Source organism: Brassica napus, chromosome A2, assembly GCF_020379485.1.
Source record: "Brassica napus cultivar Da-Ae chromosome A2, Da-Ae, whole genome shotgun sequence".
NCBI lineage: Eukaryota > Viridiplantae > Streptophyta > Magnoliopsida > Brassicales > Brassicaceae > Brassica > Brassica napus.
The window spans coordinates 24179578-24203239 of NC_063435.1; the positions used below are offsets into that span (position 1 = coordinate 24179578).

The 23662-nt window shown below is 37.3% G+C and overlaps 3 protein-coding genes across 3 annotated transcripts; 1 reads left to right on the forward strand and 2 right to left on the reverse strand.

The window, feature by feature from the left end:
- Positions 1–2352: 2352 nt before the first annotated feature.
- LOC106350713 (DNA polymerase alpha catalytic subunit-like) lies at positions 2353–9594 on the reverse strand. Its single transcript, XM_048744159.1, has 30 exons — positions 8482–9594; positions 8233–8397; positions 8075–8158; positions 7927–8001; positions 7750–7814; positions 7514–7604; positions 7245–7430; positions 6901–7052; positions 6703–6817; positions 6395–6565; positions 6197–6310; positions 5982–6101; positions 5624–5905; positions 5458–5547; positions 5265–5383; positions 5113–5185; positions 4981–5037; positions 4802–4894; positions 4539–4661; positions 4349–4446; positions 4226–4271; positions 4042–4155; positions 3884–3967; positions 3584–3790; positions 3441–3511; positions 3164–3353; positions 3030–3083; positions 2821–2940; positions 2652–2726; positions 2353–2554 (listed from the first exon to the last, which is right to left on the reverse strand). Exons 1-30 carry the CDS (start codon positions 9115–9117, stop codon positions 2414–2416), a joined length of 4011 nt encoding a protein of 1336 aa, XP_048600116.1. The 5' UTR covers positions 9118–9594; the 3' UTR covers positions 2353–2413.
- Positions 9595–10306: 712 nt separating this feature from the next.
- LOC111206951 (DNA polymerase alpha catalytic subunit-like) lies at positions 10307–15923 on the reverse strand. The gene is made up of 22 exons (XM_048753344.1): positions 15861–15923; positions 15068–15400; positions 14724–14875; positions 14526–14640; positions 14218–14388; positions 14020–14133; positions 13821–13940; positions 13463–13744; positions 13297–13386; positions 13111–13229; positions 12946–13018; positions 12813–12869; positions 12634–12726; positions 12376–12498; positions 12187–12284; positions 12064–12109; positions 11880–11993; positions 11722–11805; positions 11422–11628; positions 11279–11349; positions 11002–11191; positions 10307–10921 (listed from the first exon to the last, which is right to left on the reverse strand). The coding sequence occupies exons 1-22, from the start codon at positions 15921–15923 to the stop codon at positions 10787–10789; spliced, it is 2850 nt and encodes a 949-aa protein (XP_048609301.1). The 3' UTR covers positions 10307–10786.
- LOC106396775 (subtilisin-like protease SBT1.9) lies at positions 15843–23448 on the forward strand. Its single transcript, XM_013837256.3, has 3 exons — positions 15843–19124; positions 19308–19378; positions 19474–23448. Exon 1 carries the CDS (start codon positions 15922–15924, stop codon positions 18103–18105), a length of 2184 nt encoding a protein of 727 aa, XP_013692710.2. The 5' UTR covers positions 15843–15921; the 3' UTR covers positions 18106–19124; positions 19308–19378; positions 19474–23448.
- Positions 23449–23662: the final 214 nt, after the last annotated feature.

The following is a 23662-nucleotide window of genomic DNA, read 5'->3' on the forward strand; positions in this document are numbered from 1 at the left end:
TTAAGTTGCATTGATTTTTATTGTAGGAATTGTAGTATTATAATGTGTTTACGATGACTTGATGATTTATGGTTACCAAGTTTCTTTTTTCAAAGTTCGTACTTTTCATGACCAAAGGTTTTCAAAATTTTATTTGGTGACTTGACTTCTTAAGTTTTAGATACATGACATCAATAATTTTACCATAACGTGTCTTTGAATCCTCTTTGGGTCAAAAATTTCTCTGAACCTATACTTTTTATTATCAAATTATAATAAATAACGTTTTGGACCTAATTGGTTTATATGGACAATGTTTTTTGATTCGATGGATAAATTTTTTCATTCCAGTATTAGTTTTAACTTCCTATTTTCCTATTTTGTAGATTCAAAAATGAATGTGGTGTTACCGTGGTAATACATTTTTAACCGTAAACATGTAGTGTTATTAAATTTTAAAATTAGATGTTAGTTCTTATCTGAAAAAAAGAAATACTTTACCCGTACGTAGTACGGGACTAAATACTAGTAATTAACTAACACATAAGCCTATTCGATAAAAAATAAATTCGGCTGCCGGGAGTGAACCCGGATTTCAAGAGTGAACAAGAGAACCCCTTGAGCTCTATTTTGCATGAAACTGCCTTTCTGCTACAGCGGATGTTGTTATAAATTAGCAAATATAATTTTATTTATAGATAAACAGTTCTGTTCGATCAAAATTAACTTATATCATATATCTTCTCTTTGTTGAAACAAATATTGGGGTGAATATACCGACAATTACTCGACAAATAATATATAAAATTGAAATATCAACAATTACTCGACAAATAACATTAAAAATAATGATACGAAAAAGGAAAAAAAACTAGAATAACCATTTACAAAATAAAAGGAAAAAGTGTTACAATTCATAAGGGTTTTGGAATTGGACTGAAAGAGAATTTCCAAGTTAAGGTGTCTATAAATACGAGCAATATGAGATGAATTGGTCATGGTTAAACCAAATATATTAAACTAATCCATAGCTTATTGAAAAAAAAAATTCCGCTGCCGGGAATCGAACCCGGATTTCAAATTGTGAACAAGGGGACCCTGGAAGCCCCTACGCTCTATTTGCTTGAAATTGCCTTTGTGCTACAGCGGAACTTGTTATTAGTAGCAAATATAAATTATTTATAATGTGCATAGTTCTGTATTTTTTTCCGTACGCAGTGTTTGATTAAAATTAATTTATATCTCCTCGTGGAAACAAAATATTGGGGTGACTATAACTACAATTTACTCGACAACTAATAATTACAAAACCGAAAATAAACAAAAACTAGAATAACCGTTTACAAAATAAAAGAAAAAACTGTTACACAATTCATTAGGGTTTTGGCATTGGGCTGAAAAAGGATTCCTAAGTTACCGTGTCTATAAATATGAGCAAGATGAGATGAATTGAAGACACAAACGAAGGCAATGTAGTAGTACTTGGTCGTTGTCCTGATCAGAAAGAGAAAGCAAAAGTAGAAGGCAGATCGTTTATATATACCATCGATAGAAAGAGCAGCAGCAAGGCCACGAAAAGGACAAATTTGCTTCATCATTTTCCTCAGAAAGAGAAAGCAAAAGATGAAGAAGAGAGGTGACTGAGATAATAATTAAACGACGATGAGTTACAAGAGATTATGCTGAGGCTTCCAGTAAAATCTCTAATTTTAGTTTCCAAGCCGTGTCTAAACACTGGAGACGTATGATAACGCATAACTCGTTTAGGGAGAGATACATGCTGCATCACAAAACCCTAGAATCAAAATTTCTGTGTCTCTATGCATATAGAAGCTGCGTAAGGCAAAATTATCTCTAAAAACGATGAGGATGGAGTGGTCTTCGGCTTATCTAGTTGAAGAATACCAGAGTTATACTCGTTTAGGGAGAGATATATGTTTTTTTTTTTCAAAATACCAGAGTATTTTAAAAATAAATCTGCGGAAATAAAAAAAACACTTTCATATAAAAAAATTTAGATCCTTTTTCTTATTTTAAATATAAAAATAAATGGTTTAGGCCTAAACCCTGTGCGACTACCACCAGTTCTACCGCCTACGCAGACAAGGTTCAATGGAACCTTACAACAAGAGCAGCACTTTGCGACTCTCCTTGTTGCTCCTCACTCGATGGTTAACCGTGAACCACCCCAAGCAACTCAGGAAATGTGCGTTTCCAGAGCCATTCTGCTTTGAAGACAAAGATGATTCGAAGTCAACATCTCCGGCTTAGTACACTACCAAACAGTAGTCGAAACTGTTTTTAGTCTAGTATTTGCATACTCCAAAGTTCAGTTATAGTTATGCTAATAAAACTTTAGGACAAAACAAAAACTTAATGATGTAAGACGATGATATAAATTTAATCACATGAGATGAGATAATTATTAGAACTATCAAATGGCTATGTCTGTGAGTTGCACCCATCCGTAATCACACCGGTCTCGGATACTCCGAGCTATCGATGCTGCTGACTCAACTGCAGGTTTTATCTTCATCATTGCTTTCTCTACTTGAATTCTCACACCAACATCCATCTGCTTTTTAAAAAAAAAACAAAATGCCAGAGAGGTTATTAGTGATCTAGAAAACACAAATTGATTGTGATAACACATAAGAAAATTGTGAAAAAACCTTTTCTAGAGAGCATTGTGTGTCTAAGATGTGGCAAAAGTATGACAGCTGCTTGTACAGGTCTGCTTCAGTGTACTGCAATAAGACAAAGCTTGGGGGATCAAAAGTTGTTTCTATGAAGCAACGGAAAGATAAGAGTTCTTCTTATCCGGTGGATGAGGGCACATACCTTTCGTAAGAGGGTTCCATTACAGTTAGGATAGTTTGGGCAAACTGTTCCCCGTTCCCGGTCACCTAGCAGACGAAAGTTGGGGCTGCGAGTGGTGTGCTTACAAGACTCATCGTCACACTGTTGAAAGCAAGATGTAACGACAGGTGTTCAAAATTATATGGATATATATAAAAACGAGGCAAGGGAGAAGGTTCTATATTCTTCACCATCATTGTGCCTTTGTAGTACATTGACAGGAACCCATCAATCTGCCTTTTCACCTGAAATTCATGAGATGAGTTAATCCAATCAGAAGGATACAAGAAATTCGAATCTTTTTTAAAGAAAAATGATTGCCTACCTGATTAGCTATCATTGCAGGGGATATTATTCCCCTGCATTTCGAGCAATGCAGTCTAAGCCAGAATGTAGATTCCTCTGTTTCAGATTTATTACTGATCGACGTGCAAACTGAACTAGTAATAGATGGACAGTTGAAAGAAGCAGAGCAGCTGGGGCATGTTAGTGTTAACGGCTCACAGCTTTTATATCTGCGTTTTTTTATTGTACATGTAAATTACGCGCGTTGTTGCAGATTCCTGGAGGAAATATATTATTACAAAGATAGCATTCATTACCTTTCTTCATCGCTTGTAGCAAACAAGAGGGATGTAGAAGGATCACTGCTCGTAGCATCGTTGCTTCGATACTATAGAAAACAATATTTCTAATCATCTATCAGAATTGGAGAGTTGGCTTTAAATGAAAATTGTTTTTTTACCTTTGATGGGTCAAGTCCTAAACACTCGGCTAACCTCTCAGGACTTGTGCCCTGAATCTCTGCGCACAGACGAGACACCACGGGATGAATCTGCTGTGCCAAGTAGTAATCTATGTCAACCAACAATCTGCTGTCGTCTGACTTCACCTCATCAGGATGCCTAGCGCGTTTGGCAATCCCTGCTGAGCTGACAGAGCTAGCATTACCCTGCACACAAGGAAGGGAAGGAAACAAGATTTTTACTAGGAAGACGATTGGATTTGGGATAATATTAAGCTGCTGGTCTTCTGGTTTGGGAACCTGTTCATAGCAGATTATATAAGGTACAGTATCCTTGGCATTGAAACCTTCTTTAAAACCACGTTGCCTCATTCTGAGTGCGACCTGAGAAGCACACTCAAAGTTTAGTGAAGATGTGAAAAGTCCAGTGAGAGAGAAATAATAGCTCTCATACTTACTTGAACGTGTGGTTGGCTTTTGGAATCTGGATAAGCTTCTGGTGGTTTAGTCAATGCCTTGGTGATGACATACTTCTCAAGTGCAACTTGCCCATTTCTCATTTCCTCTTTTATCTGTTGCAACATGTAAAAGATGAAAAAGAAGAGCAAACTGATTAACAAACGTTTATAAAGAAAAGATTACCTTCACAAGTTCGTTATGAATTGCTTCAACAACATCCTCACACGACCTGAAAAGATGATTGTATGTTTGCATGAGAGAGTAAAAAGTAAATATTCTTGAGTGAGTGAATGATTTAGAACATACCCTCCACAAAAGATCTTAGCCAAGCATAAGTCTCCAATTTCCTTGGAGAGTAAGCTCCAGTCTCGACGAACCATATCCACACCTTTTCTTTCAATTTCCTGCATTGACCAACAATGCGTTTAGTATCCTCAAATATTTTCTAAGAAAAAAAAAGAAAAGGTAGCCAGGATGTGTAAATTAAATATTATACCTCGCAAGTCTGCCCGTCCTTGAACTGCAACTTGACGCCAGCATACTTCTTTTTTCTTAGAATAAGCATTCTCTTATATATGCCATCACAGTCAATTTTCAAACATCTGTACTTCTTATTGACCTATAATATTAAAGTTGAGTTATCCATTGTCTTTCATGCATCAGGAAATCGAACATTAAAGTTGCAAACATTAAATGAATATTGGTTTAATCATACTATATAGCTTTGTTTTAAGGGTAAAAAGCTATTATCCAACCTACCGCTTGGATGACTTTTGTTATAATGGTTTTGACCTCTTCCATATCATCTAGTCCACTGTGAATCATGATTGAATCTGTGTCACCATAAATCACCTGCATACATGTTCAATATTCCCCAACATGTTGACACATTACAGTATTTCCTCTACTGAAATGCATTTAGTGCGACTAGGTGATACCTCTAGGTTTAAATGATTCTGTACAAGATCCACGGTTCTTTGCAGGATCTCCCTTCCCTGCAATGTTAGGGAATTAACCGGATTTCATGAGAAAAGGAAAAAAAATTAAACAGAGAAAAAAGCATAACTTACCTGTAGTGTTATGAGCTCTGCTAAAGGCTTAGCGTAGAATCTTGAATCAGAGAACCCCAGACATCCGTACATACTGCGTTTAAAATGAAACATTACCGTGAAAATGGGCAATTATTGCTAGCAGAAGAAGCTAAAACCATTAAACACAAAACCTATTGGCTGTGAGTTTTAATGCCTGCTGCCGAATGTCAAGCTCCCAGTACTTGAGACCTGTTTCCTTCTTCATCTTTTGTTTCACACGTTTCCTTATACTGACCAAATGTTCCATCAACTAAAAGAGAGAGAGAGAGCTACAGATTAGAATTGAACTAGAGAATGGAGCAATCACTAATACAATCCTAATACCTTTGGAAGAATTCCAGGAGTCTGGCTCGAAGGTAAACGAGGAACTCCGTCTTCTGACAGTGGCACAGTCGTGAAACATATATTATATTCCTGAAATGATCATTACCCGTTGTTGTGTAAAATCAAATGGAAACAGCTTGAGAATAGAAAACAGTCTGCTGCTAACCTGTATAATAGACGGGTAAAGACTATTGAAGTCAAGAAGCACCACATATTTGTCATATAACCCTTTCTTTGGTTCCAACACCAGTCCACCAGCGTAGCCTGGACCCTTCTTAGACGGATCATTCTCCAAAGCCAAGTCAGCATCCAATTCACCATGGCTGATTCTTCTTTTTGATGACTTTATAATATCCTTCATACGTTGCGAAATCTTGTCTGGGAGGATGTACTTTCTCGAGTGGAATGTATGTAGTAAGTAGTACTCAATTCTTTGCGCCCTGGATCCCTGGTAACGAATAGAAAGAAAAATCAGAATGCACCAGCGCATAACGTGTTTGAGGGATAGAGAGAGGAGCCACTACTTGAAGGGTTTTCCCCCAGAGATTGCCACTTATGTTAGTAAGCTGGAGAGTGAGAGGAAGAACACTTAGATGAAACATGAGCTCCATGGATAACCATGCATCTCTCTCCCCACATTCAATCTGAACCGAAGAAAGCCAAAAATCCTTTATGTCTAGTGTCCCTAGTGAGGTAGTACCAGCTCTAATGCATAAAACAGACTAATTAAAGAACTTACAAGTTCCACAAGTGTCTTAGATGACTGAAACATTTTGGGAATATCATTAGGCGATATCTGTTTCCTGTCCTGGTTCAGCTGTGTCTTTGAAAGGTCTGTTAACGAATAACTGACCTGCTGCAACAACCAGAAGCTTGCTTATAGGTGAGGGACTTAACTTCTCACTGCTTGTAAGTAAGAGTTGAACATCATACATACCTGCTTCAACAAGTCTTGAGAACATAGATCTGTATCACATAATAGTCTTCCAGCAATGCAAGACATGAGCCCTGGTGTAGCTCCGCACTTGTTGTTCCCTTTAAGCTTAGGCATGAACGAACGTTTGAGACGGCCAATTTTGGACCACATGCTACTCAAAACTTTGCAAGCCTACACAAAAGGAGAGACTGAGAAAATGATGTACAATGCATAAAACAAAAACATTCCGTCTCATTAATGTTACTTCTACAGAGAAAAATTAAAAGACAGAGCCATTTTTAGATGGTAAAAAGGATTAGTTGCTTTGCCTGGGCTCTTTGGAGAAGGACATCCAGATCAAACCTTGATATGTTATGTCCCACAAGAACATCACTGTCCAATTTGTTCAACTCCAGAAACAATCGGTTCAGCAAAGCTCTTTCACTGCCGTAAGAAAGCAAAAAAAAAAAAAATATGTTGGATGAAGCACCAGCCTCCTACACAACAAGAGAGCTGCGGAATAATACCTGTTTTCAAAACTTAAAACACTGCAGCCCTTCTTTGAATTTCTGTCAGCCACTTCTTTCTTCCAGCCGGTTCCTTCAGGATTCCTAACAACAGTGAAATGACTCAGAATACCACATCTCTTTCTCTCTGGACCTGCCATTGGAACGTCAATCTGAAACACCAAAGGACATAAAATGTCAAGCTACTAAGAGAGTGTCATTTGAGCAAGAAAATTAAAACATTTCACAAACCAGCTTAAACACAATACACATCGTACAAATAAACTACTTGTGAACGGTAACCATCGAGGTGACGAACCTCATGACATTGGTCAAAAGCATTGGTCAAATGTTGTAGAACAAACCTTGGCGTTGTGAAAACAGAGAAGAGAGGCGGAAATAATTTCGCTGATGTTGTGCTTTTCATTGACTATAGTCTTTAAATTTATAGCTGTGACGACAGCAGGAGGATGAACCACTTTTTCCTCCGGAGCGAAACCAGTGATAACCTTGGGAGATTCAACAGTAACCTCAAACTTGCACCAGCTCACCTGCACAAGTGTCAAGTCCTCATTATTGGAGATAAACAAACACAAATAGAAATAACTAGCAAGATAATCATGGTAGGCTTTACTCGTTGAGAAGGTAAACTGGTAGAGAAGTTTGAAATTTTCAGCCAAGAAGGTCCCATGATCTTCCTTTTAAGGATAAAAAGTTCCAAAGCACTGCATTTAAATTAACTTAATAAGCAGAGAAAAAAAGGCATATTGCTAAATTGGCATACATACATAGTTAAATAAGAAGCTTAGAAAAGACCAAAATGAACCGATCAACTATCAAAACAGGGAAAGGTAAGTAAGAAACTAAGACCTGGTGTGAGAGCCTAGCACAGCGCAAAAAGACTCCCCTTTAAGGTCTTGTGGAAGTGCAGGATCCTATGATAACAGAGACAGGTGTTGAGATGTAATAGATTTAACATAACAAACAAACAAACAAACAAAACAAGTAAGACAATTTTAGAGCGACTTTAAAGCTAAAATGCACCACCTTAAATGGATAATTAATCTTCAAAACATATTGCTCGCCAGCTGGCACATCAGGCTTCTCAAATGCATAGCTTCTCTGATAAGGAGAGGAGAGAGTCTCATAAGAAAAGTTTTGCTGCATGAAAAGTAAGTAAGTAAAATACACAAACCTTGACAAGTGCCATGCTATAATTTGAAACGTTGAGTCGTAACAATTGCTGAGAAATTTCGTTCTTCAGTTTGGATGCCATTTCCTGAGAATGACAAAGGTCAAAAAACAATAGGATAAGATATTGTTTCGTATTAATTAGCATGTAGTGACACTCACATGTAACTTCTTCACCCGGAAGGATTCAGGAGAAAGTTTCACCTCTTGCTGGAGCATAAAAAGTTCATGGGAAGGGAATATGGAACCATTTGGAATAGCATAAACACATCTCTGGATATTCTTAACAACCACACAGCAACTCTTGTACGTATCTCCCATTTTAACCTGAAAGAGGGTAGCCGGATTAATCTCTATATTAACCAGAAGGCCAAAGAAGAGCTAAAATGAGTGAAATTCCAACAGACTGACCTTCCCAAACAGATATACTGTGCCCATACTCGCACCAAAAGCCTCCTCATAAGCGTCAAGAATGTAAAAACGAAGTGACCCATCAGCATCCAAATCAAATTCCGCCCCATTCTCAGTTCCACCTTTGCAAATGGCTTCCTTCTTCACTCCTGACTCTGCCTTAGCTTCTTCACTCTGTCTTATATTGTTTGATCCCTCGCTATCACTTGTAGGTAATTCCATATTCTCACAAGTCTGCGGAAGGGTGGTGACTACAGAATCTGTCACATCTTCTTTCATCAACTCATTCTCCATGGCAACGTGATCACACTTATCGTCTGAATCATGTATCTTAATTGGAACAGTAGCTGCTTGTTTCCTTCTCCTATGTCTTTCTCTATCCATATCGTCTGGATTAACCTTTGCTAAAACCTCTTCAAGAATACCCTCACATTTTACAATTGCGTCGTACTCATCACCATCATCAACTGGCTGTTCCAGTTTAATATCATCGTAGCCACCACCTGAAGCCGATAGGTTCCCAAGTCCTCCTTGCCGAATCGCTTTCAGTCGCTCTACGGAATTCTTCCAGCTCGACGCCTCCTCCGCGGCTCTGCCACGTTTTCGTTCAACCTCCGTCGAATTGTCGCCTGACATTTTTTTCAGTTTCTTTTGATTTGGGGGCGAAGCTGAGTATCCAATTTATAGGTTTAGGTCGATAGAGAGAGCGGGGAAATCTATTTTATTTTGGCGCCAGTTGATATTTTCAAGCCCGATAAGCCTAATATTAATGGGCTTTATTATGTTTTACATTAGCTTCAATTTATTTTCTCCAAGTTTAAGATTTTTTTAATTTTCTTATACATCCTGCTTTTCTTAACTCGTTAATTTTCAAATTGATTCATACTTTCTTCTTTTTCAGAAAAATTGATTGATTCTTTCATACTTCCATAGATTATTTGACGTAATTCATACTAGCTATGTTACATGGTATCAAAAAAATGGGTATGCGGAATCAGAACCGTACGGAAACGTAGAAGCGAGATATTTCAAATCAAATTAGAAAGCGGATATATATATATATATATATTATATCTATAATAAAAAAGTTCAGTGCATAAAGATAATTTATAGTATTAGGTTTAATATTTGCATTTTGAACAAAAAAAAAAAAAAAAAAGGTTTAATATTTGCATATTTATATTCTCTCTATTTAGTATTATTAAATTTTACATAAAAACATAAAACATTATTTTATATTTTTTCTTTATTTATGATATTGTTTTTCTAAAAAAAATGGAAGTGTGATTCCAAAATAGAATCGTAAGTTTCCAACGTATTTTTAAATATGATATTTTGAAGCGTTTTAGAAGCGAAATTTCATTAGTCATCCACAAGGTCCTGCTTCAAATTCTAAAGTGGGAAATGTATGTCCAACGAAGCTTTCGTGCAACCTAGCATACTACACATTGTAGCTGCAAGAAGAAATACAATTAATTCATATGTATAGTTAAGCAAATTTACTAGAAATTTCTTTGTGGAATCAAATATGCATGATATAGTATATGTTCTAAAAATCGGTTTAGATGGTGCTTAGGTGCATGTTTAGTCAGAAAATTGAGTCTACACAAAACAATTTTTTAAAAACATTTTTTTTTAAAACAATCGTTTAAAATTTTGGTATAAACATTCAAAAAGTCCGTATAAGCAATAGTCTTCTATAAGAAGTTTAACCAATGCCTAACAAATTTTTTTTTTTAACATTGATATTTATCAGAGTTTATCTAGTAAAGAATGCTTATAAACATCAATTTTCAGAAACTTAATTGTAAATAAGCCGGTAGAAAAGATAAAGTCAAAAGAAACAATGATGATGAGATGTGTTTGTCCACCATTGGCACCACCTAATACTGTTTTTAACAGCAAAAGCAAAAGAGAAACAAAGGTTACAATCTCTCCCTACAACTTTTGTGTCATACCTAAAAAATAAAACAATCCAGTTTCTTAATTACATTAAGACCAAGCTTCTCTCAGTCTTCTTGACTCTTGACTCTTGAGAGACCAGAGAGAAAAGCTGTGCTCTCAGACATGGCGATCACTGTCATGATTCTTCTTCTCATCCCTTTCTCCGTAGCCACAGCAACAACGGAGACCTCTATTTACATCATCCACATGGACTTATCCGCCAAACCGGCACCTTTTACCGATCACCAGAGCTGGTTTTCCACGACTCTTACTTCGGTTACCACCGGAAGAAAACCAAAGATTCTCTACGCTTATACGGATTCGGTTCACGGGTTTAGCGCGGTTCTCACCAACTCCGAGCTCAAACGTCTTCAACACAAACCCGGGTATTATATGGATATATATAAAAACGAGGCAAGGGAGAAGGTTCTATATTCTTCACCATCATTGTGCCTTTGTAGTACATTGACAGGAACCCATCAATCTGCCTTTTCACCTGAAATTCATGAGATGAGTTAATCCAATCAGAAGGATACAAGAAATTCGAATCTTTTTTAAAGAAAAATGATTGCCTACCTGATTAGCTATCATTGCAGGGGATATTATTCCCCTGCATTTCGAGCAATGCAGTCTAAGCCAGAATGTAGATTCCTCTGTTTCAGATTTATTACTGATCGACGTGCAAACTGAACTAGTAATAGATGGACAGTTGAAAGAAGCAGAGCAGCTGGGGCATGTTAGTGTTAACGGCTCACAGCTTTTATATCTGCGTTTTTTTATTGTACATGTAAATTACGCGCGTTGTTGCAGATTCCTGGAGGAAATATATTATTACAAAGATAGCATTCATTACCTTTCTTCATCGCTTGTAGCAAACAAGAGGGATGTAGAAGGATCACTGCTCGTAGCATCGTTGCTTCGATACTATAGAAAACAATATTTCTAATCATCTATCAGAATTGGAGAGTTGGCTTTAAATGAAAATTGTTTTTTTACCTTTGATGGGTCAAGTCCTAAACACTCGGCTAACCTCTCAGGACTTGTGCCCTGAATCTCTGCGCACAGACGAGACACCACGGGATGAATCTGCTGTGCCAAGTAGTAATCTATGTCAACCAACAATCTGCTGTCGTCTGACTTCACCTCATCAGGATGCCTAGCGCGTTTGGCAATCCCTGCTGAGCTGACAGAGCTAGCATTACCCTGCACACAAGGAAGGAAAGGATACAAGATTTTTACTAGGAAGACGATTGGATTTGGGATAATATTAAGCTGGTGGTCTTCTGGTTTGGGAACCTGTTCATAGCAGATTATATAAGGTACAGTATCCTTGGCATTGAAACCTTCTTTAACACCACGTTGCCTCATTCTGAGTGCGACCTGAGAAGCACACTCAAAGTTTAGTGAAGATGTGAAAAGTCCAGTGAGAGAGAAATAATAGCTCTCATACTTACTTGAACGTGTGGTTGGCTTTTGGAATCTGGATAAGCTTCTGGTGGTTTAGTCAATGCCTTGGTGATGACATACTTCTCAAGTGCAACTTGCCCATTTCTCATTTCCTCTTTTATCTGTTGCAACATGTAAAAGATGAAAAAGAAGAGCAAACTGATTAACAAAAGTTTATAAAGAAAAGATTACCTTCACAAGTTCGTTATGAATTGCTTCAACAACATCCTCACACGACCTGAAAAGATGATTGTATGTTTGCATGAGAGAGTAAAAAGTAAATATTCTTGAGTGAGTGAATGATTTAGAACATACCCTCCATAAAAGATCTTAGCCAAGCATAAGTCTCCAATTTCCTTGGAGAGTAAGCTCCAGTCTCGACGAACCATATCCACACCTTTTCTTTCAATTTCCTGCATTGACCAACAATGCGTTTAGTATCCTCAAATATTTTCTAAAAAAAAAAAAAAAAGGTAGCCAGGATGTGTAAATTAAATATTATACCTCGCAAGTCTGCCCGTCCTTGAACTGCAACTTGACGCCAGCATACTTCTTTTTTCTTAGAATAAGCATTCTCTTATATATGCCATCACAGTCAATTTTCAGACATCTGTACTTCTTATTGACCTATAATATTAAAGTTGAGTTTATCCATTGTCTTTCATGCATAAATCGAACATTAAAGTTGCAAACATTAAATGAATATTGGTTTAAATCATATATAGCTTTGTTTTAAGGGTAAAAAGCTATTATCCAACCTACCGCTTGGATGACTTTTGTTATAATGGTTTTGACCTCTTCCATATCATCTAGTCCACTGTGAATCATGATTGAATCTGTGTCACCATAAATCACCTGCATACATGTTCAATATTCCCCAACATGTTGACACATTACATTATTTCCTCTACTGAAATGCATTTAGTGCGACTAGGTGATACCTCTAGGTTTAAATGATTCTGTACAAGATCCACGGTTCTTTGCAGGATCTCCCTTCCCTGCAATGTTAGAGAATTAACCGGATCTCATGAGAACAGAAAGAAAAAAAAAACCAGAGAAAAAGCATAACTTTACCTGTAGTGTTATGAGCTCTGCTAAAGGCTTAGCGTAGAATCTTGAATCAGAGAACCCCAGACATCCGTATATACTGCGTTTAGAATGAAACATTACTATCAAAATGCGGCAAAATGTTGGGGCATTATTGCCAGCAGAAGAAGCTAAAACCATTAAACACAAAACCTATTGGCTGTGAGTTTTAATGCCTGCTGCCGAATGTCAAGCTCCCAGTACTTGAGACCTGTTTCCTTCTTCATGTTTTGTTTGACACGTTTCCTTATACTGACCAAATATTCCATCAACTAAAAGAAAGACTACAGATTAGAATTGAACTAGAGAATGGAGCAATCACTAATACAATCCTAATACCTTTGGAAGAATTCCAGGTGTCTGGCTCGAAGGTAAACGAGGAACTCCGTCTTCTGACAGTGGCACAGTCGTGAAACATATATTATATTCCTGAAATGATCATTACCCGTTGTTGTGTAAAATCAAATGGAAACAGCTTGAGAATAGAAAACAGTCTGCTGCTAACCTGTATAATAGACGGGTAAAGACTATTGAAGTCAAGAAGCACCACATATTTGTCATATAACCCTTTCTTTGGTTCCAACACCAGTCCACCAGCGTAGCCTGGACCCTTCTTAGACGGATCATTCTCCAAAGCCAAGTCAGCATCCAATTCACCATGGCTGATTCTTCTTTTTGATGACTTTATAATATCCTTCATACGTTGCGAAATTTTGTCTGGGAGGATGTACTTTCTCGAGTGGAATGTATGTAGTAAGTAGTATTCAATTCTCTGCGCCCTGGATCCCTGGTAACGAATAGAAAGAAAAATCAGAATGCACCAGCGCGTAACGTGTTTGAGGGATAGAGAGAGGAGCCACTACTTGAAGAGTTTTCCCCCAGAGATTGCCACTTATGTTAGTAAGCTGGAGAGTGAGAGGAAGAACACTTAGATGAAACATGAGCTCCATGGATAACCATGCATCTCTCTCCCCACATTCAATCTGAACCGAACAAAACCAAAAGGTTATAGCAAGCTCAAATGCACAAAACAGACATGATTAGACTAATTAAAGAACTTACAAGTTCCACAAGTGTCTTAGATGACTGAAACATTTTGGGAATATCATGAGGCGATATCTGTTTCCTGTCCTGGTTCAGCTGTGTCTTTGAAAGGTCTGTTAACGAATAACTGACCTGCTGCAACAACCAGAAGCTTGCTTATAGGTGAGGGACTTAACTTCTCACTGCTTGTAAGTAAGAGTTGAACATCATACATACCTGCTTCAACAAGTCTTGAGAACATAGATCTGTATCACATAATAGTCTTCCAGCAATGCAAGACATGAGCCCTGGTGTAGCTCCGCACTTGTTGTTCCCTTTAAGCTTAGGCATGAACGAACGTTTGAGACGGCCAATTTTGGACCACATGCTACTCAAAACTTTGCAAGCCTACACAAAAGGAGAGACTGAGAAAATGATGTACAATGCATAAAACAAAAACATTCCGTCTCATTAATGTTACTTCTACAGAGAAAAATTAAAAGACAGAGCCATTTTTAGATGGTAAAAAGGATTAGTTGCTTTGCCTGGGCTCTTTGGAGAAGGACATCCAGATCAAACCTTGATATGTTATGTCCCACAAGAACATCACTGTCCAATTTGTTCAACTCCAGAAACAATCGGTTCAGCAAAGCTCTTTCACTGCAGTAAGAAAGCAAAAAAAAAAAAAATATGTTGGATGAAGCACCAGCCTCCTACACAACAAGAGAGCTGCGGAATAATACCTGTTTTCAAAACTTAAAACACTGCAGCCCTTCTTTGAATTTCTGTCAGCCACTTCTTTCTTCCAGCCGGTTCCTTCAGGATTCCTAACAACAGTGAAATGACTCAGAATACCACATCTCTTTCTCTCTGGACCTGCCATTGGAACGTCAATCTGAAACACCAAAGGACATAAAATGTCAAGCTACTAAGAGAGTGTCATTTGAGCAAGAAAATTAAAACATTTCACAAACCAGCTTAAACACAATACACATCGTACAAATAAACTACTTGTGAACGGTAACCATCGAGGTGACGAACCTCATGACATTGGTCAAAAGCATTGGTCAAATGTTGTAGAACAAACCTTGGCGTTGTGAAAACAGAGAAGAGAGGCGGAAATAATTTCGCTGATGTTGTGCTTTTCATTGACTATAGTCTTTAAATTTATAGCTGTGACGACAGCAGGAGGATGAACCACTTTTTCCTCCGGAGCGAAACCAGTGATAACCTTGGGAGATTCAACAGTAACCTCAAACTTGCACCAGCTCACCTGCACAAGTGTCAAGTCCTCATTATTGGAGATAAACAAACACAAATAGAAATAACTAGCAAGATAATCATGGTAGGCTTTACTCGTTGAGAAGGTAAACTGGTAGAGAAGTTTGAAATTTTCAGCCAAGAAGGTCCCATGATCTTCCTTTTAAGGATAAAAAGTTCCAAAGCACTGCATTTAAATTAACTTAATAAGCAGAGAAAAAAAGGCATATTGCTAAATTGGCATACATACATAGTTAAATAAGAAGCTTAGAAAAGACCAAAATGAACCGATCAACTATCAAAACAGGGAAAGGTAAGTAAGAAACTAAGACCTGGTGTGAGAGCCTAGCACAGCGCAAAAAGACTCCCCTTTAAGGTCTTGTGGAAGTGCAGGATCCTATGATAACAGAGACAGGTGTTGAGATGTAATAGATTTAACAGCAAAAGTCAAAAGAAACAATGATGATGAGATGTGTTTGTCCACCATTGGCACCACCTAATACTGTTTTTAACAGCAAAAGCAAAAGAGAAGCAAAGGTTACAATCTCTCCCTACAACTTTTGTGTCATACCTAAAAAATAAAACAATCCAGTTTAATTATTTCTTAACTACATTAAGACCAAGTTTCTCTCAGTCTTCTTGACTCTTGAGAGACCAGAGAGAAAAGCTGTGCTCTCAGACATGGCGATCACTGTCATGATACTTCTTCTCATCCCTTTATCCGTAACCACAGCAACAACGGAGACCTCTATTTACATCATCCACATGGACTTATCCGCCAAACCGGCACCTTTTACCGATCACCAGAGTTGGTTTTCCACGACTCTCACTTCGGTTACCACCGGAAGAAAACCAAAGATTCTCTACGCTTATACGGATTCGGTTCACGGGTTTAGCGCGGTTCTCACCAACTCCGAGCTCAAACGTCTTCAACACAAATCCGGGTATGTCTCTTTCACCAAAGATTTACCGGTTAAGCTCCATACCACTTTCTCTCCACAATTCATCGGTCTTGCTTCAAATTCCGGTACATGGCCGGTCTCGAGTTATGGAGCCGGTACGGTTATTGGTATAGTCGATACCGGAATCTGGCCGGACCACCCCAGCTTTCATGACGATGGGCTTGGTTCGGTCCCCTCTACATGGAAAGGCAAATGTGAATTCAATTACTCTTCCTTGTGCAACAAGAAACTAATCGGAGCTAGGGTTTTCAACAAGGGCTTGTTCGCCAACAACCCTAACTTGAGAGGTACCAAGAAGGATCAATACTCTTCACCTTACGATACAATCGGACACGGCACTCATGTTGCGGCCATTGCGGCTGGGAATCACGTCAAAAACGCGTCTTACTTCTCTTACGCGCAAGGAACCGCTTCAGGAATCGCGCCGCACGCACACATAGCGATGTATAAAGCTGCTTGGGAGGAAGGCGTCTACTCGTCAGACGTGATCGCAGCGATTGATCAAGCGGTTCGAGATGGAGTCGATGTGATATCTTTATCACTGGGACTAAGCATTGATGAGGACGACGATGTGGGTCTAGAAAACGATCCAATCGCAGTCGCAGCGTTTGCAGCGGTTCAAAAAGGCGTTTTCGTTGTTGCGTCTGGTGGTAACGACGGGCCGTATTACTGGAGTTTGATTAACGGAGCGCCGTGGGTTATGACGGTTGGAGCGGGGACAATCAGTCGCGAGTTTCGAGGGATCTTAACGTTGGGAAACGGAGTTAGTTTCAGTTTTCCGTCTCTGTTTCCCGGAGAGTTCCCGTCGGTTCAGTTTCCGGTAACGTACGTCGAGTCTTGCGATGCAGGAAACAAGACTCTAATGAGCAGGATCATTGTCTGTAACGGAAACATTCAACAAGCCAGATCCACTGGAGCTACTGCAGTGGTAATAATAACAGATAGGTTACTTGCGGAGCAAGACACAGTCAAGTTCCAGTTTCCGGTAGCATTCATCAGCTCCAAACACCGAGAAGCTATCAAAAGCTACGCATCAGGATACAACAACAACGCCACCGCGAAGCTGGAGTTTCGCAAAACGGTGATCGGGACAAAACCAGCACCTGAGGTAGACAGTTACAGCTCGAGAGGTCCGTTCGCAAGCTTCCCTCAGATCCTCAAACCGGACATTTTAGCTCCTGGGACACTCGTACTCTCAGCTTGGCCACCGGCTAAACCAGTGGCGGGTACTAGAGCGCGACCGTTGTTCAGCGGATTCAATCTCTTAACCGGGACATCAATGGCTTCACCTCATGTAGCTGGAGTCGCTGCGCTTATAAAGCAAGTCCATCAAGACTGGAGTCCCTCGGCTATAAAATCAGCAATTATGACAACGGCTTTGACTTTAAGCAACCCTTTAGCCGTTGGAGCAGGACACGTGCGTGCGGACAGAGTCCTGAGCCCTGGCTTAATCTATGACACATCCCCACAAGATTTTATTAACTTCCTTTGTCACGAGGTTAAACAGTCCGGGAAATTGATTAATATCATCACGAGATCAAATGTATCCGACGCGTGCAGACACCCATCTCCATATCTCAATTACCCTTCGATCATTGCATACTTCACTTCAGATCAAAACGGTCCTAAGATCGTTAGAAGAACGTTGACAAATGTGGGGGAAGCAAAGAGAAGCTATAGCGTGAGAGTGAGAGGGTTGAAAGGTATAAACGTTGTCATAGAGCCAAAGAGAGTAATGTTCAGCAAGAAAAACGAGAAGCAAAGCTACACTGTGAGGTTGGAGAGTCAGAGAGCGTTGCGAGGGGACGTGGTTTATGGAGTTGTGAGTTGGGTTGATGACGAAGACGCTAAGTTTGAAGTAAGCTGTCCTGTGGTGGCCACGAGCCTTGTCCAAGAGTCTTAATATACTTATTTTACAAGTAAATTTTGAAGACTAGGGATAATGAAAACAAATCTGGTATTTCCATATACTGAATATAATCAAAACCATAGCTCAAGAATACAAGAACTGGTATATATATTGACAAACAGTTTACCAATAAATTAATCTTTGAATAGCTGGATGAACATTAAAAAAAAAAAGAAGCTCTAGCCTTTCACTGCAACTCTGTTTTTTAAGCACAACCGTTACCATACACGGGTGGGTGACCCAGTTACTGGTGACAGACCAATCAAGGATTAAATCAGTCGCCAGACTCGCAATCCTCTCCTCCGGCGAATCGAAAGGTTGATACTGCGTTCCTGAATCGGAAGAAGCAGAAACCCTATCGTAGAATTCGAATGGGCATCTCGGACACGTCCTCTGTTTTCACCTGAACATCGATTTCTTTACTTTCTATCACCAATGTCGTCGTGATCAAGATCGACGGCTACGACGAATGGATGGTTTAGAAGCATCTGAGCGGTCCATCTCTTTTTTATTTTTTTTATTCAACATCAACTTTTTTTCATTGACCAATTCAATGTCTTACAATTGGTTTAGAAAAATTTACACTCACAGACACATTTTGACTTTACAATATCACAATAAGACACATTCCACTTGCAACACACATTCTACTTGTGTAATGTCCATGATACCCTCTTAACCAGCACCTCATTCTCGCTATCTTTTTACTTTTTTGTGCTTTAGTTTTTTTTTTTTTTTAATTTGCTGATTTAAAGAAAACAAAGAAAGTCACTTTCCCAAATTCCCAGTTCACGAACCCTAATCTTATTTGTTAGATTTTCTATGGTTGCAATTCATTGTCATTTTCTCACCCTAATCCATTTCAGTCCCTCACTCCGTAAATCATTCGCGAATCAAAATCATTTTCTTCTCCACATTTATCTGTTTCGTAGCGGTAGTCTCTGAGCCACCGGCCCACCGTCGAACAAAGCCCCCACACCTGCTCCCGTGAGCAACAGATTTCTAAATGCAAGGTTAGTTAGTTTGCTTTTTTGGCTAATTTGGGAACCCTTTGTTAAAGCAATTTCAGTCAAGATTTGGATATGACAAAATCTCATATCTGAAGTGTTGTTCATTGGTTAAATCTCCATCTCTTTTCTTTGATTGTAATTGGTTAAATCTATAGTAACTGCCCAAAAAAATTGGAACTTTTTCAGATATTGTGGATGTGCTGGAGCTATCACAGCACCAAGATGTCTCGTGAAACTACACAAAGAAGAAAGTTTTGGTGAGTTTCGTGCTTCATTCAATACAACACCAATAGAATTTGATTCTAACAAGGCTTGTGAAATTCTTGTGTGTGTGTGTTTTGTCATGCAAAAGAATGGAAGATTTTAATGAGAGCAAGAAAGAGTAAAGATAAGTTTACGCCGTGGAAGAAGTTAGATGGTAACGAGTTCGGTATACAAAACTCCATGAATCTACACGTATGGTTCCCAATAAGCTCAGGAAAAGAGGTACCTCTTAGTTTTTCCCAGGCTTTGACTTAGGCTTCTGGTTAGCTTATGTAGTGTGTCTAAACAATTTTTATTAGCGTACGTTAGAAAGCTTATGTTTTTGTAATTGTTAGTCGAATATGGACCTGGCAAATCTCTTTAGATTGCTTTTTCCAGTTTTTTTCTGTTTGATGGAGAAAGAAATATGATATCCATGTCCATAGTTTTTGTGTCCATGTCCATAATTATATTATAACTATATTATCCACAATAAGGTATCAATATGGTATGCATAAAGTACTTGTCCACAGATACTAAAAAATTATGTAAGATGATTAAGAATATAAAAACTTGTCCAAGAAAACACATCAATGAAACTTAGTTCATGAAACCTCATCCACGAAAATTGTAAAGAGATTTTCTATATTTTTTATCCATCCATGTCCACATCTTTTTATGTTCACGTATTTTTCTTACATGTTCACAATTTTGCATCCACACTTCTTATGTCCATACATTTTTTTATATAATTGTTGAAATATATAAAATATATATATGAAAATGGATGTTAAAATATAGAGAAAAACAAATTACAATTTATTGTAATAACTATACTTTCTTCAAATGTCTTAAACTCTGAGAAAAAAACAAATAAAAACATAAGAACTTTGCAAAAAGAACAAAGAAAAAGTTGAGAAAAAATAAATAAAATAAAAAAATGCAGCCATCCTCTAGTTTCTCTGAACCAAACGTGAAGGGTACTGTTGTAAAACCACAAGGGGTGGAAGAGGACAATGTGTCTCTCAAGTGGAAAGTGCTTTATCTTGTAAAAAAAGAGAATAATGTGTCTGATGATGTAACGCACTCTTTACTTTGTAGATTACGAGCTAAAAGTTGTTGAAATCAGGTGATATTGATACTTGTAAATACATAAGATCGGAACAAGAAATTAAAAGAGAAACATAAAATATTACTAAAAGACTAATTTCTTTTTGATGATATTAATACTCGTGAATATATTCGATATCTATCTATCTATATAAAAATATGTTCACCTCACTCTTGCTTTGCCACGTAATAAAGTTGGTTCCTGACAGGCCGACACGTGTCCACGTTCGATTATACTCACCGTTTCACTTAATCACAATTATTAATGAGCTTTTCTCTTTTTGTTAATAAATATTTCAGATCAGTGTTTTGGGCTTTAACATAATTGGGTTTTTGGGCTGTAGGGTAACACATGAGGGAGTCCCACATGAGACGGCTTATTCTTCAAAAATAATATCGACGAATGAAAGACAGATCTGCTGCGTTTTAACAACTCCGGTTCAAACCTACGGGCAATGAAGATTTGCTGCACCGGCCATGCTGAATTCCGATCAAGGTCAGTTGGAAGGCATCGTATTTGGCTGTTTGATTCCGCTTCTTCTACCCTTGGTTGAATTTTGGAACCGTTATGGAAGTTGGTTGGATTCATGCAACCTCATTGACTATCACATTAAATCATTCAATGAACCCCCTCATTAAATTTTTTTAACTCAAATATAACTAATCTTAACATAAATAATCCTTCGACACCCTAAAATTCTCAAAACCCATAAACATTATTATATACTTCTCTTAACAAAATTTTACAAAACATACATACAAAGAGAATATACAATTACATCACAAAAAAAAAGAATGAATTACTTTAGGAATAACTTCAAGTTTTGAATCATATTCGCAAAAAAAACCCTTAAATAAGTTAGTTTAAAAGAATATTATAAAACATAACATTTGAATTAAAATAAATATTAAAAATATAATGTTATTTATCAGAGAATAGTGAAATTTACTGTCATTATAATTCAAAACAAAAAATAATAATTATAATGATCTCATAAGTCTTTCATTATTTTTTTTGTTTATAATATTTTTTAATCTATCATAATTTTAAATTACTTCATAAATTATTATAAAATCACTTTTATTATAACTTCCCGTCCGTAGGGCGGGCCGGCCCTAGTGAACAATAAAAAATTGTACGAAAAGACATCAAAAACAACAACAACAACAACCATCTTCAGTATAACAAAAAAAATTGGACAATATTTGAAAATTTTGAAGGTTTCGGATCAAACTTATCTCACTATTAGTGTTGTTGTAATATTTATATTTGTGTAATAGTTATGTTTTAAATTAGTGTTGTTAAGTTTATTTTGTATATTATTGTTGTCTATATCTAATTTTAAATATTTAAAATCTTATTTTAAAGTTATATTTAATTTTATGTATAAAATTTAAAATCTGTAAACAAAAATTAATATATATATATATATATATATATATGAATCATAAAGATAATGTGTGATTGTAGGGACCAAAATGCAAATAAAAATATGAAACTTCAAATTTGAAGTTTTGAGTAGTGAAACTTTAAATATAAAGTTTTACTTTTTAATTTGAAGTTTTGAAGTTACTTTTTGGAGAGCAAAAAACTTTATATTTGAAGTTATAGAGTGTCTTTCGGAGATGTTCGTTGGATAGTGGTCCATCTCTTCTTGGGATCTTTAACCAAGCACTTTGACAAAAAGTCTCTTCCTTGTTCCGGGAGCTCTTCCCCGACACCGATGCGTATCAACAACGACATGAAGTGCGATCCTTCCTTAAAACTCCACGCCGTTTTTAAAATATTTCCTAAAATGGTTTAGCTAATTATGACATCGATTGGTAGAGCATTAACATTAGCATTATGCTCTACATTATCCAATCAACAATTGTTAGAAAAACATTTACTAAATGCTAATGCACTCCAAATGCTCTCTAATCGATGCTCTCATATGAGAGCATTTGCATTTATAATTTATAAAATTAAGGAAAATATATAATTAATTCATTTATTTTATTTAATAGTATATAATTAATTTATTTATTTTATTTAATAATATCCTAAATAAGTAATCAGGGGTTAGAAGCAACCAGCCGTCTTGGTTCACTGAGTCTATAACCACAATCACATTCCCAAACCCATAAATCTGAAGACCATTGTCCGTTCTATTCGGTTTAGGTTTGAAAAGCAAATACTTCCAAGACTTCTTTCAAACTCAGCACCTCATTGCTATCCATCTGAGCCTTAGCCTTAGCTCGAGCTGGCTCAAAGTGTGTCTGCTCTTGTGCCCTTGCCCTTGGCTGAGATACTTCAACTCCTTCAATATATTCCACCAACATTACTAAAACACGTTTCAACTGGTTTTAGGATCCTCTCGTTTGCGGGAATAACACTTTCGAATCATAAAATACATTTATGGAGGATCTCTTCAAACTGAGGTTTGGAGCGCAACCAATGGTACAACACATCCAGTCAGTTGGGGAAGAAGAACCTCTCCATCAAATCAGCCATTACATGCATTGGTATTGCAGATGCCCACTTCATAACAACACTGAACTGGTCTAAATTATGGTTTGCTGGGTTTATCTGAAGCTTTTTGCAATGGCCAGCTGAAGTTTGGGAACTATGTAACGTCGCATAAGTTGTTCCCAGCCTTGTAGCAAAGAAAACCGTCTTCTATGGAGATATAATAGCATACGCAAATGGATCATTATTATTCACTAGGATGCCAAGCATAGAACATTACTCAATTTCTTGGGACCCACGAAGGGAACTCGTTGCGAAAAGCAGGATTAAGAATGCTTCGATATGTTTGGACCATTCAGCCTAACACGTAAACAAATGTAGTTTTGTTCATATAATCATATTGCACTACTATAGGCATTCCCCGTTTCTATTACTATTTTTATTTTTTAGAATTGACAATTGTGATGATTATCTGTAAAACTTTGCTTCCTTTAAGATATTTATCTAATTTCAAGTTTTTTTCTTCGTCTAAGAAGGTAAATATTTTGTTCGTTCACACAGTAATTACTAATTAGTATAACGTCAAGAATTTTAGGGATATTTTTGTTTTCTCGAACCAATTTTTTTTTTCAACAATACCTTCTCAGCTGTGTTTAAGAAGAGTTGCTATATTCAGTCTGAACCAAACAAAATCACTTATATATTTTTATTCTGTACAAACGACATAGATTTTGAGTTT

Coding starts and splice junctions, on each gene's coding strand:
- LOC106350713 (XM_048744159.1), bottom strand. CDS start 9,117: ATGTCAGGCGACAATTCGACGGAGGTTGAACGAAAACGTGGCAGAGCC. Junction 5,384..5,457: donor CTCCTGGAATTCTTCCAAAG/GTATTAGGATTG, acceptor TCTCTCTTTTAG/TTGATGGAACATTTGGTCAG. Junction 5,186..5,264: donor TTAAAACTCACAGCCAATAG/GTTTTGTGTTTA, acceptor TTTTAAACGCAG/TATGTACGGATGTCTGGGGT.
- LOC106396775 (XM_013837256.3), top strand. CDS start 15,922: ATGGCGATCACTGTCATGATACTTCTTCTCATCCCTTTATCCGTAACC.
- LOC111206951 (XM_048753344.1), bottom strand. CDS start 15,923: ATGTCTGAGAGCACAGCTTTTCTCTCTGGTCTCTCAAGAGTCAAGAAG. Junction 12,727..12,812: donor AGAATCATTTAAACCTAGAG/GTATCACCTAGT, acceptor ACATGTATGCAG/GTGATTTATGGTGACACAGA. Junction 11,806..11,879: donor AAAGCCAACCACACGTTCAA/GTAAGTATGAGA, acceptor TGTGCTTCTCAG/GTCGCACTCAGAATGAGGCA.